This window comes from Salvelinus sp. IW2-2015, linkage group LG11 (genome assembly GCF_002910315.2).
Source record: "Salvelinus sp. IW2-2015 linkage group LG11, ASM291031v2, whole genome shotgun sequence".
Taxonomy (NCBI): Eukaryota; Metazoa; Chordata; class Actinopteri; order Salmoniformes; family Salmonidae; genus Salvelinus; species Salvelinus sp. IW2-2015.
Window position 1 is genome coordinate 18973440 of NC_036851.1, and position 14377 is coordinate 18987816.

At 43.3% G+C, this 14377-nt stretch overlaps 1 protein-coding gene across 1 annotated transcript in view; it reads left to right on the plus strand.

Annotated features, from left to right (window-relative positions):
• LOC111969944 (A disintegrin and metalloproteinase with thrombospondin motifs 9) overlaps positions 1–14005 on the plus strand; it is a 67383-nt gene extending 53378 nt beyond the window's left edge. The window contains exons 31-40 of the mRNA XM_023996342.2: positions 4105–4275; positions 4411–4605; positions 4708–4837; positions 4964–5058; positions 5607–5701; positions 5810–5943; positions 6496–6587; positions 10032–10136; positions 12795–12903; positions 13057–14005. Coding sequence (XP_023852110.1) covers positions 4105–4275; positions 4411–4605; positions 4708–4837; positions 4964–5058; positions 5607–5701; positions 5810–5943; positions 6496–6587; positions 10032–10136; positions 12795–12884 — 1107 coding nt within the window. The 3' untranslated portion in view covers positions 12885–12903; positions 13057–14005. The remainder of the gene's footprint in view (positions 1–4104; positions 4276–4410; positions 4606–4707; positions 4838–4963; positions 5059–5606; positions 5702–5809; positions 5944–6495; positions 6588–10031; positions 10137–12794; positions 12904–13056) is intronic.
• Positions 14006–14377: the final 372 nt, after the last annotated feature.

Here is a 14377-nt window from a genome sequence, read left to right on the forward strand (position 1 = left end):
AGCAGGTTTTCATCAAGGATCTCTCTGTACTTTGGTCTGTTCACCTTTCCCTTGATCCTGACTAGTCTCCCAGTCCCTGCCTCTGAAAAACATCCCCACAGCATGATGCTGCTACCACCATGTTTTACTGTAGGGATAGTGCCAGGTTTCCTCCAGACATGACGCTTGGCAGTCAGGCCAAAGAGTTCAATCTTGGTTTAATCAGACCAGAGAATCTTGTTTCTCATGGTCTGAGAGTCCTTTAGGTGCCCTTTGGCAAACTCCAAGCGGGCTGTCATGTGCCTTTTACTGAGGAGGGGCTTCCGTCTGGCCACTCTACCTTAAAGGTCTGATTGGTGGAGTGCTGTAGAGATGGTTGTCCTTCTGGATTGTTCTCCCATCTCCAAAGATTAACTCTAGAGCTCTGTCAGAGTGACCATCGGGTTCTTGGTCACCTCCCTGARCAAMGCCCTTCTCCCCCGATTGCTCAGTTTGACCGGGCAGCCAGCTCTAGAAAGAGTCTTGGTTGTTTCAAACTTCTTCCATMTAAGAATGATGGAGGCCACTGRGTTKTTGGGGACCWTCAATGCTACAGACATGTTTTGGTACCCTCCCCCAGATCTGTGCCTCGACACAATCCTGTCTCTGAGCTCTACGGACAATTCCTTCAACCTCATGGCTTGGTTTTTGCTCTGACATGCAATGTCAACTGTGAGACCGTATATAACAGGTGTGTGCCTTTCCAAATCATGTCCAATCAATTTAATTTACCACAGGTGGAGATGTAGAAACATCTCAAGTTGTAGAAGGAGGATCAATGGAAAAAGTATGCACCTGAGCTCAATTTCGAGTCTCATAGCAAAGGGTTTGATACTTGTAAATAAGGTATTTCTGTTTTTATCAGGATGTAACATTACTTTTAGGCCAAACCAAATTGCTACTGCCTATGAGTAGAATCAGTGCCAAGTAAAGACTTGCAACCATAGAGTAAAATACTATATACGTGATCTACCTCTATGCTTGCAACCTCTACCTACTATCTATCCAAGTAGTAGCAGGCCTACCTAATATAGGATAAATATTATCAGCAGGTATAGATGAACTCCATGAGGATTAGCTCCTACATTTGCTCACTACTGAGTGAAAATGCCCTCCACTGTTGCCCACCACCACTCTTATCCAGCCACATCTGGAACTACTAAACAGACAGACAGTCAGGCAGGCAGACAGACAGACAGGAGAGACAGATGGACACACACACACACACACACACACACACCACACCACACACACACACACACACACACACACACACACACACACACACACACACACACACACACACACACAGCCAGTGTGAGAGCCAGGCCGAAAAAAAATAGACAAATGCTAAACAAAATGGTCTACAGTACAGTGTACTCTAATTAAAAGCTTTCAGATAGTAGTGCCCTAGCTCTTGAAAACCCAAGGCCATACAGCACTGGAGTCCCCTAGTAGTGCCCTTGTTCTTGAACAGCCACATACCGCGAGAGTAATTTCAGTGCATCATATCTTGCTTGCTGGCTGTGATAGAAATGATTTAATCATGCTAGTTAGCTAGGTTGCAAATTGTTTCAATACATTTTCTAAATGTGAAATTACAAGACACAAAAGACACCTAAGTGTGTTTCCCGATGTCCTCATTAATGTAAAGTTAATGCTATCTAGCTAGGCTAGTCAGTCCCAGTGACTAGCTAGTAGCCACTGAGCTCTTTTTATCCAAAATGGAACAATCAAGCTTTTTCATACACGAGCTCGCTAGTTAGCAGAAAACACTTGTGACTCTCAGCATTGCCAGCTAGCTAGGTAGCTATCTAACATAGCTGTACTGGCCATTGTTTTAAGCTGCTAACTTTAGGTGGGATTTAAAAAATGAGGTTGAACGTTCACTCCAAAACAGGTTGACCAATAGATACACATCATCTATGCCTCCCTCTAAACCCACCTACACGGAATGATATGCCAAAACTTTTCAAATGCAAAAAAAGGCAGAGAAAGCAAATGGCAGAGTAACTTAAACAAATATAGAAAAAATTGCAGGCAAAAGAGGGAAGCGTTTCACTGAAAATGTTTTTTTTGCATTCATTTACAATTCCGTTGTCTTGCCTTTCAAAAAGATTTCCTTGCAATATTATACATTTTACTCTCAATATTTTTGGGTTAATGTTTTGCTTTCAATATCAGTATTTTTGTTTGCTGTAATAAGAATTTCGTTCTCAAATTCAAAAGGTTTGCTTGATACTAAAGGCACAAAAGTTAATCCATATGTGTGAGAGCAGTGCCTATGATAAAAATCAGATGACCCCATTTCTCTCATATRCCCCCTGCAGGATTCAACTCCTTTACAAATACAGTAGGCCCATAGAGCTGAAAACATACTGGATACGAGCTTTAGAGGCACACTGTGTTTCAACTTCTCAATAAATGTTTTATTGATCATAAGTACCTCAACCCAATCTGGTCTCATCAACTAATTTTCTTTAGGTAAAAAAGGCCCATGATCGCAAGTTATCAAACACTGCTTTCAGGCTATGTTGGTTGGGGGTAGTATTTTTGTTCAGGAAGCCTTAAATCTAGGTCAACAAGCAGCATGAAATCACTGCACTCAGAGGAGAGTGTAGCCTAATTAGTCGAGAGAGCTCGGCACCCCCTCACGCTGCAAACAGCTGGAGGTAATTATGGCAGTTCACCTCCTGCTGCTGTGGGACGTTTGGCGGGTCAAGTTCAGTCTCAAGAACTCGACCCAAAGCAGTCACTGTTGCCTAGGGTCGGGTTTTCGAGACTAGGTCATGTTGCCTCACCTAATGCGGGAATTTCTTGTGCCTTTCTAGTCTGTTTAGCCACTGCTATACCTCAATATGCTTCATCCAGATCTACAATAATTGTATAGGTAGGGGGCCTACATCAAGCAATAGCTCAAACATGTGCTCTGACAGCTAGACAAATGTTCATTTCTGCCATATCCTGTCCTTTTTAGGCCTAGTGCTTAAGTGGGCTATGGGTAGGGCCTAGTTTCTGGACCAGCCGATATGGCCAGTTAACCTGAGAGCTTGAGGGAAGGGTTTAGTGGAAATCTGTTCTTTATTTTTCTCACCATATATTGTAATAACAGAGGCTATGCCACTCATTCTAATAACTAGGAGTTGTAATATATCATTATATGAGCTAGYCTATGTTACTCTGTCCTTCTGTCCAGTATAGGTATTTGTAAGTATAGGCTACTTTGAGCTGTTCAAGTTATAATTTTATAATACCACATTTAGAATGTTTTTATATTAGCCCAAACTCAACAGCCTGCTATGGCAGGCTACATTCCACTAAGTCACACCATGGCTGCTCAGCTCACAACAATTCCAGGTATTTTAGTTGTTTGACAGCGTTGGACACATAAGGTAGATGAAGACCAGCTGGAGTGCATTCGTAAGAGCTGAGGTGATTCTGACGCAAGGCAAGGCCTCTCTAAGCCCTTCCAAAAAAGCTTGTCGCTTGGATTACCACCATAACACAGTCCCACAGCGTCACAACACTTGAGTTACTACATACATCTGGATGTAGAGAACCAGGGTGACGGCCGGAGACTTCACTCAGCTTCAGTCAGTCCGGACTATAAACACATCACAACTGCTGTTAAGTCCATAGCACACTGCCATCGTGTTATTTAGTCAATTCTCACTCTTCATCCAGCATATTTGTCCAAGACTGTGTCAGATGAACAAGGTCACAATACTGTAAGAAGTCTTACAGAAAGTCAAAAGAACGTGTTGAAATTGTGCAAATCCTAGTGTTGTAGTATTACCGTTAGTGGTCAGGCTCAGTAATGTTTTCCGCCTCCTATCTCCTGTTTTGATATACATATTTGAAGTAGGTAAGGGTCTTAGATCAAACATAAAATAAATCTGTACATAAATCACCTTGACATTTGGAACCAACCTTTTTCTGGTGCTGAAAACAAGCCCTAACCCCACCCCTTCAGTCTTTTCAACTCTGAAGACTCAGATAAGGGCTATGGGAAGGATTTTGGGGTTGTTTTCGACGACATTAACTTTGTTTTTCTTGTTGTTTGTGATGTTCCCGCTTCCATTCCAGTGTAGTAAGTCGTGTGGGTCGGGCCACCGGCGTCGAGCGGTGCTGTGTATGGACCAGACAGGGGAGGAGGTCCATGAGATGTTCTGTGTGGATCAGAGAAGGCCAGATGACTCTGAGAGCTGTAATACCCATGTCTGTGAGTTCATCTGGATCACAGGGGACTGGACAGAGGTGAGAGTCAATGAATGGGCCTGTTTCAAAATGCAATCATGTCACTTTAATAATGTTATCTAACATTACTGTCCTATCTGATCGTGCTTGATTGCAGTGTTGTTATCTTATCGCATTTTCTCTCTCCCGTGGCAGTGCTCGGCCAGCTGTGGACAGGGATACCACAGACGCCTAGTCTCCTGCAGTGAGGTGCATGCTGGGAATGATAACTATGAGTATGGGCATCAGTCTTTGTCCAACTGCCCTGGGACCCCCCCTGAGAGCTACATGCCGTGTAGCCAAAGCCCCTGTCCTCCAACACACGAGTGGAGAGTTGGAGTCTGGGGACCTGTGAGTGGCTTCCAGTCTCTATGTATTATCAGTGGTACAGTATGTTTAGTGCTTTTTTCATCCTGGCAGGCTCCCTTACACCTGCTCTTCTCTCCCCCTCAGTGTTCAGTAAGCTGTGGAGGTGGGGTGATGGAGAGGACAGTGCAGTGTGTGTCTACTGAGGGACAAGGCAGTGACAGTTGTCCCTCAGACACTAAACCTGAAGCCAGCAAAGTCTGCAGCAGCCCTGCCTGTGAGTAGACATACAGTAGCCTCAGCCTCCACAGACTCCATAACTCCTGTTATACTGTATATGTGTGATAAACCTCTGTACCATAGCTATACCTCTCCTAAATARGTCCTTTGTTCTCTCTCTTAGGCCATCTGCCCACTAGCTGCAGTGACGTCCAGAGTCTGTCTGGCGTCCAGCCTGATGGTGAACAGTTTCTCAACGTACAAGGAAAAGCACTCAAAGTATGACTATGGTATCATCTTTCTTATTAAGTGCACTGTGCACCGTTTTATAACATTTTATATAGTGATTACTGACTTATTTTGCAAATGGAAATGGTAAATGAATAGAGAGAGTATCTATGACAATGTCAGTCAACAAAAACCCTGTTGGCCAGTGATCATGCTTGGCTTTACAGTCTGGTGTAGTCTCACTGACAGATGCAATACATTAGAAAATGATTGAAACTGAAGGGAAGTTCTTTAGTCTGTCTGTCTGTCTGTCTGTCTGTCTGTCTGTCTGTCTGTCTGTCTGTCTGTCTGTCTGTCTGTCTGTCTGTCTGTCTGTCTGTCTGTCTGCTGTCGTTGTCTGGCTGGCTGGCTGGCTGGCTGGCTGGCTGGCTGGCTGGCTGGCTGGCTGGCTGGCTGGCTGGCTGGCTGGCTGGCCATTTGAGAAGGCCAACCCAGGTCAGGTTTAGAAATAGCGTGTGTCGTCCTGAAGAGGTTTTGATTTTAATTTCTGGGCGCGTTCCTCACTCCTTCCTCCTTCTCCACCTCCTCTTCCTCCTCAGGTCTACTGTGCAGGAATGCAGACTGACAGGCCGCTGGAGTACATCACCTTGATGACCGGAGAGGGAGAGAACTACTCTGAAGTCTTTGGCTTCAGGTAAAGCAACCTATGGTGCTGTGGATTACTTCATTTATCATCATGTAACACTGTCAAAAGTGTGGAGGACACATTTTATATGAACTTGGTGGCTATTTTTCTCTTCAGACTGATAGACCCCACACAGTGCCCTGCTAACGGGACCAGGAGAGAGGACTGTGAGTGTAGGAGAGACTACACCGCTGCTGGCCTCTCCACCTTCACCAGAGTACGACTGGACCTCAGCAAGATGCACATCATCAGTGAGTGGGCCCGAATCAGCTGCAGAACACATTCAGCAAGGCCACATAGACTAGCCTACCAATTATTGAAACACACACACACACACGCTACATCAGATTTCATTACACTAACCTGAATGTCAATGCTAACCAGCTAGTGTCAGAGTACCATGCTTGGCTCCCCAACATGCTTGGAAGTCAGAGCCTCCTCCCCACTCCTCTCTATCCTCACATAGACATTTAAGTCCAAGCAGAGTGGGGTTAATGGGATCAAGATGTCTTTTAGGAGCACACAATTAAAGGGCCTGGGGGGYATCAGTTTAAATTGCACTAAGTAGATGGAATTATACTGATATTGCCATTATGGTGACCCCTAAAAGCAAGACTGGATTCAGGTTATGTGAAAGTGTACTCATTTTGGAAGATGTAGGCTGTTCTTTTGATGTTATATGAGCTGTCGTAGTTATGCTGACCAGTCAAACAGACCGAGRTATGTTCCCGACTCATTTTTCACCAAGCTTCTGTCATGTTTACTAATATGTCCTTTCATTGTTTCTCTCTCTTGTCGTTCAGCCATAGACTGGCAGTTTGCTTTCACACGCGACGGCCACAGAGTTCCCTTTGCCACAGCTGGAGACTGCTACAGCGCTGCCCGGTGTCCACAGGTAAGAACTGCATGGCCAGGGAGCCACTGGGAGAGAACTAGTGGAGAATAAAAAGGTTTGACTCAAGTCTTCACTAGGGCGTGAGTTCTGAGGTTAGGACTAAGGACTTGTATGGACTTAACTAGTCTTGGTTCATCTTGTTTACCAGCTGTGTCTTCGGTAGTGTGTCTGACCGTATAATTGTGCTGTTGAGTTCAATGTGTGCTTAGTTCCAGCAGAGCCTAATGCTCAAGAGTTTAGTCAGATGCTGAGTGTGGTGATACTGTGAACAGAGAGAGCAGGGGTGTGTTCTGTGAGTGGGGACCGAGCAGAGCAGACACACATGGCCTGAGGACAGAGAGAGCAGGGGTGTGTTCTGTGAGTGGGGACCGAGCAGAGCAGACACACATGGCCTGAGGACAGAGAGGCCCGTCTGTCTGAGGGGAGATTTGGAAACACTCCCTGCCTGTGCCAGTGTCTGCAGATCAGATCCTGTTAGTCTGTGAGAGGAGACGGCTGACACACACACACACACACACACACACACACACACACACACACACCACACACCACAGCACACCACACACACACACACACACACACACACACACACCAGATACACCCTGTCTACAGCTGGCAAACCGACACACCATGTGCTATCCCTCTACTCTCTCCCCTCACCACAGATGCTGTATGTGAGACTGTATTAGTCCCATGTCTTTCTGGTGTTGTGCAACGTCTCCCTCATCTGGGGTCTGCCCTCATATCAGAGACAGGGGAGTGTGTGAGGTACAGGAGCAAATGTAATGGTACCAAGCGCATGGAAACCATGTATTTGATGTATTTGATACCATTCCACCTATTCCGCTCCAGCCATTACCATGAGCCTGTCCTCCCCAATTAATGTGCCACCAACCTCCTGTGGTGTGAGGGAGTGCACCGGTACAAGGCTGTGGAGGGTGTCTGTGTGTATGTGTACACGTGTGTGTGTGTGCAAGCACAAGCTCCAGCCAGTGGAAGAAGGGGTTCTACTGTATGTGTATGTGTCACCTTTCCCACAGTCCCATCCAGCTCCCAATGTGCAGCACGTACAGTGCCTTCAGAAAGTATGTTGTTGTGTTGCAGCCTGAATATAAAATGGATTCAATTGAGATTTTGTGTCACTGGCCTACACACAATACCCCATAATGTCAAAGTGCAATTTTTGTTCATGACATTTTTGTTCATGAGTAAAAAATGATAAGCTGAAATGTCTTGAGTCAATAAGTATTCAACCCCTATGTTATGGCAAGCCTAAATAAGTTCAGGTTTAAAAAAATGTCTTAACAAGTCACAAGTTGCATGGACTCACTCTGTGTGCAACAATAGTGTTTAACATCATTTTTGAATGACTACCTCATCTCTACCCCACACATCTGTAAGGTTCCTCCGTCGAGCAGWGAATTTCAAACACAGATTTAACCACAAAGACCAGGGAGGTTTTCCAATGTCTCACCTAGAAGGGTACCTATTAGTAGATGGGTAAAAAAMAAAAAAACTAGACATTGAATATCCCTTTGAGCATGGTGAACTTATGCATTACAATTTGGATGGTGTATCAATACACCCAGTCACTACAAAGATACAAAGATACAGGCATCCTTCCTAACTCAGTTGCCGGACAGGAAGGAAACCGCTCAGGGAATTCACCATGAGGCCAATGGTGACTTTAAAACATTTACAGAGGTTAATGGCTGTGACAGGAGAAAACTGAGGATGGATCAACAACGTTGTTATTCCACAATACTAACCTAAATGACAGAGTGAAAAGAAGGAAGGTTGTACAGAATAAAAAATATTCCAAAACATGCATCCTGTTTGCAATAAAGCACTAAAGTAAAACTGCAAACAATGTGTCAAAGAAATTAACATTATGTTATTATGTCATTATACCTAATTGACAGTGTTTGCAATAAGGCACTAAAGTAAAACTACAAATATGTGGTAAAGAAATTATGTTTATGTCCTGAATACAAACCATTATGTTTGGGGTAAATACAACACATCACCAGAGTACCAGTCTTCATATTTTCAAGCATGGTGGTGGCTGCGTCATGTTATGGGTATGCTTGTCATCGGCAAGGACTATGGAGTTTTTTTAGGATAAAAACAAATTGTATACAGCTAAGCACAGGCAAAATCCTAGAGGAAAACCTGGTTCAGTCTGCTTTCCAACAGACGCTGGGAGACTAATTAATCTTTCAGCAGGACAATAACCCTCAAACACAAGTTCAAATATACACTGAAGTTACTTACCAAGACGACATTGAATGTTGCTGAGTGGCCTAGTTACGGTTTTGACTTAGGTGTGCAAATCTCGTAGAGACTTACCCAGAAAGACTCACAGCTGTAAACCCTGCCAAAGGTGATTCTAACATSTATTGAATTGACTCAGGGGTGGGAATACTAATGTAAATGAGATATTTCTCTATTGCCTTCTCAATAAATTTGCAAAAATCTCAGATTTTTTTAAATTTACTTTGTATAGTGTGTAGATGATTGAGAAAAAAACATATTTAATGAACTTTGAATTCAGGCTGTAACACAACAAAAAATGTACAAAAATGTAATAAGTCAAGGGGTATGAATACTTTCTGATTGCACTGTATGATTTGTCTCCAGAGTGTCGCAGACTGCGGTCCTACATCCTTCAAAGACACCGATTCACCTGCTTTCCCCTCACTTTTCCTACCCTCTTCCGAGTCATTTCAGGAGATGTGTTTCCAATGACCCAAAAAGACCCCAATGAAAGCTATTTGCCAAAACATGTTGGTTTGGATAAGTTAATAAAGAAACATTCTATTGTTTGCCAAGAGTTAGTGAACATGTTTTTCATTTCCATCAACACAACACACCACTTATCCACGCATTTAAATTAGCCATACACTACACCAGGGTTTCCCAAACTCGGTCCTTGGGCCCCCCCTGGGGGAACGTTTTGGTTGTTGCCCTAGCACTACACAGCTGATTCAAATAACCAACTAATCACCAAGCTTTGATAATTTGAATAAGTTGTGTAGTGTTCGGGCAAAAAACAAAATGTGCATCCCTTGGGGTCCCGAGGATTGAGTTTGGGAAACGCTGCACTACACCATGCTCTGTGAACTTGACTAATATTTATGCTTCCATACGAGAGTTTCAAGAGACACTCGACTGTAGATGCTTACCTCTGGCTGAATTATCTTCCCCCCTCTGTTTATAGCTGTTGGTACCGTAAAGCGTCTGCTATTTGTCACTGGGTTTTGTCTGGCTTATATCAGCTGGGCTTTGATGAAACGTAAATGCAGCTGCTGCATGTTAGTGAACTGCTCTCTACTGCTTTCTGTGGTTGGCGTGGTGGGGGGTGCTGATATCTCCCCCTCTCTCTCTCGCTCTCTCTCTCTTTTCTCTTTCTCTTCTTTCCTCCCTACTTCTATGGTTCCTCAGGGTCGATTCAGCATCAACCTTTCAGGGACAGGCTTCCAGCTAGCTGAGGAAACCAAGTGGATCTCACAAGGAAACTACGCAGTTGCTGATATACACAAATCCCAGGTAACAATATGATGCACATTCACGTAGCCTCATGGACGGAGTGATTTAGATTAGCGTCTTATATTCACATTCCTGGTTTCAGACAACGTCATTCTCCACTTTTCCTCCTTCCCTCCTTTCTTCTCTACCTCCCACCCTACCTCTCTCCATCCTTCCCTCCCTCTCCCCCTCCTTTGCTCTTGGCTTCAGAGGGGCCTCTGCTCTGGGCATTGGCCCAAGTGGACTCTGTATCCCAGACTCCCCTGGTGCCTTAATGCTGTTTTTCGACTGTAACACTAGTGCAGGGATCATCAACTAGATTCAGCATCGGGACGATTTTCCATAGCTAATTCTAACAGCGAGGACTTGTGAATAGCAAGGTCAACAACCTCTGCATAATCAAAACAGTTACTTGGTGAGAAGGTGTTAAAGTTCACAGTTAGCCACTGTTATTTAAATTAAAAATGAAAAGTACCAGAGGCCTGGCTTTGGCCCCAAGTGAGAGCAGGTCCGCTGGAACCGTGGCCCAATGAGACAAAGGGGCTGGCCTGCGTAGATGGAAAGAGAAAAGTCTGAGCCTTTTGGGTAAACCACTGAGGTAAATCATGTATGGAAATGTGCTGTTATGTGACTGGTGAGAGAGGAGCCTTATTGGGCAGCTGCCGAGTGAAGTGGGCCCTCCTGGTTTTGTAATGGAGATCAGGCTGAAGACCGTTTTTGGCAGGGAGAAAAAGGTTGAATCTGTCTCAAAGCCAGTGGAGCTTTGGACACTCAAGGTTAGCTGAACACTGGTTGTTTTAAGTCAAGTGTGCTGGAGGGCACTCAAGATGAGAGTTGCCAAACTTKAGAGGAAATGCCGCTCCTATTCATTCCGTGCAATAGATTTCTGGGGAAATGTTTTACCTGTGTATTTCTAAACCTTTCTAAGCTGAGTGTTCTGCGTCTGTGCTTAGCTAATGATATTTTATTACTGTGTTTTTCCATGTAATTCATTAAGAGGCCCCATTTTTTTCACCTTTATTTAACCAGGTAGGCCAGTTGAGAACAAGTTCTCATTTACAACATTTTACATTTGTGTGTAAAACGTTTACAATGTAGTCACAGAGAACCTAAAAATAGACCAAACCCTGAAATAACATTCAACTGAGTGTGCATGATATATGAGTGGATACATTGTGATTTGTGTTACTGTCACTAAACCATGTGCTATCCTGTTTACAGTGTTATCGCTTTGGTACTATTTTCACAAGTATGTGGTCAATTCTCAAAACTGTTGGTATAAAACTCAAACTGGTAGCGCTTGTAACGCAGCCAGTCTTACATTCAAACCCTTTCATTGTGCATTCATTTTGTTTGCAGACATCTTTCACCACACAACCACACAACCAAATACAAGTTCATTGTGAAATATAATGAGTACATTGGTTTAATCACCAAACACTACATAATGATATCTTCTTAATGTAGTTATTTTAACAGCCCGTTAAAATCAAATAACAAAAAAAGCTAGATACATGTTTCAAAATTGTCCTTTGAATGTAGTATGCTACAGTGCTGTAAATTTGCCAATACACTTGCACTACCCATAAAAATATACTGAACATCACATTTTCATAATTTGTGTGATCAAAGTTGTGATCATTGAAGACTTCTTTCACAATATAATCACATGAAATAAATTAAAGAAACAATGTTTAGCAGGCACTAGTTTGCATCATGCCTGTCTTGAGCATTTGGCCATAGGTTCTCATCAAAATCGCAGTACATATTCTCATGGTTCACGCACCTGGTGAAAAACCTTTTGGCATGGCATACTGTAGGTCTGAACTGAAACCATTGCATGCCTCATCCATGGCTTCAAGGAGGGTGGTACGCTCATGTGGTTGTCAATCATACATCTTCCACCTGTATTGTGATTGTGTATTGTATTTTACAGTATTGTATTGTACTTGTGTAGTGGTCCTGTACGTGGCTTAGTTCATAAGAGCATGGCTCTAGCAACACCAGAGTTGGGTGTTCGATTCCCACTGGGGTCACATACCAAATGTGTGGACTTTTGTAACTTTGGTTAAAAACGTCTTCTACGTAAATGCAATATATTACGATATTACGGTACTGTATTGGCCATTGCAATTTTAACAAAGCAGTGTGAACTGAGTAGTTCTCAAAATCTYTAGTAGACAAACCGGTTTACATGMAACATCTACAGGTTTATCAAATGGCTAAGTGATTATCAATTAAGAGCAGTCAGATTAAGTAATAGTACAATTATTTTTAAAGAGAAGAGAATCATATCAAAAGTAATGTGAGCATTGCATTGTGAAAGGCAATTACATTATATGAACATGTATTGCAATGTGAAACGTATTTCTAGATGAAACACTGACACTGTAATTAAGCATTTCACTGTAAGGTGTACCTGTTGTATTCGGCGCGTGTGACAAATAACATTTGATTTGATTTGATTAAGTTTGGTGAAAAAGTGACTGTATGATTTTGTCTGTTGTACTTAGTTATTTCAAAACGTGCTTAAAGTTTTGAAACAACTGCCTTTTTGATGATCTGTTTTGAATTTTGTACTAAGAGTTGTGAAAATGTACCACATACTTTGCACCAAAGCGATAAATAAAAAACAACTGCATTATAGCCGAGTAAATATTGTTCCTCGTTTGTCCACAGGATGGKAGCAGAGTAACAGGAATGTGTGGGGGTTACTGTGGGAAATGCACTCCGTCCTCCGGCTCTTACCTGCTCATCACAGTGGCCTAAATCTACAGTGTTTAACCAGGTGTGTGTAATACTAACTATTCTTTAGAAATAGATCGTGTTTTATAGCTTCAGTCTGTTATTATATGTACCACCATACCCCTCCTCATCCTAAACATGTGTTTGTATAGTATAGTAAAGTATGTGATTTTGGCATCCCTTTCTCTCTTCACAGCTCTCTTCAAGCCAAGATGTCCAACCTCTCAGTGGTGCTACAGTAATGAGGATTCCATCCTCCAAACGACCTCTATTCCCTCCAATGTGTAAATATGTCAATAGAACAGGTGTAAGTACTGTACATAACATGGTAAATGACTTATTTATTATACTATATACTCAACATTTATTTTTTTATTGTAAGATAATTTAAGGATTGTGTTTTCTTTCTCTGCAACAAACACCATGGACATCTATTCGCATTGCATTAACTAGAACATAAAAATGTGCCTTAGAAATATTTAACATATTCACACAACATATTGTGTTTCTTGCGTTGTTGTTTCTCTCATATTGTGGCAGAGTTGCAGCCTGGCTCTTCTATGTCTTCTGAGGCAGAAGGGAGACTGTCAGTTTTGCTTCACGTTTGTGTGTACGGACGTGGGCACTTTGTATGTACTTCCTCTTTTACACTTGTAGCTGTGTTAAGGTCTCGGCATTCTTCAGACCGGTTTTTCTTATGGCGTGTGGTGTCACTATCCAACCTTGTTCAGTGCCTGAGTGTTTATCAACCAGTGTAGTAAGTGCTACTGTATGTTCCTACCTGGGTCTTAGTGTGAAGGCTGTTTAGGCTGGTCTAATTACCTGGTCTACACAGTCGCCAGCGGTGATCAGTGGGCTGGTACATTAGTCAGGTGCTTTTGCTCTCTAAGGCAGATGGGAGAGACAGCCATGTACAGCTCTGGTACAGAGACGGTGTAGTGAACCGTAGCGCAGCGCGCTGTAAAGGTCGATCTGGGACAGAGTGAGTGCTGGTGCTGTCGAGGCTAGCACAGGCAGCTGCTGCAGAGGCAGACCCAGCCAGGTGTTTCTACCACAGAGGAACAACCCTGAGATGGGCCATATGCAGAGAGGAATGGGAATGAGTGCTTAAAGAGATAGCCATCGCCTGTACAGTTGAGGAGTTCAAGAATCAGTAGACAGGAATGAGAGAGAGAGAGAAGAGAGAGAGAGAGAGAGAGGAGAGAGAGAGAGAGAGGAGAGAGAGAGAGAGAGGAGAAGAGAGAGAGGAGAGAGAGAGAGAGAGAGGAGAGAGAGAGAGAGAGTAGAGGAGAAGGAGAAGAGAGAGAGAGAGAGAGAGAGAGAGAGAGAAGAGAGAGAGAGACAGAGAGAGAGAGAGAGAGTAGAGAGAGAAAGAGAGAAGAGAGAAGAGAGGAGAGAGAGAGAGAGAAGAGAGAGAGAGAGAGAAGAGACGAGAGAGAGAGAGAGAGATGAGAGAGAGAGACGAGAGAGAGAGAGAGAGAGAGAGAGAGAGAGAGAGAGAGAGAGAGAGAGAGAGA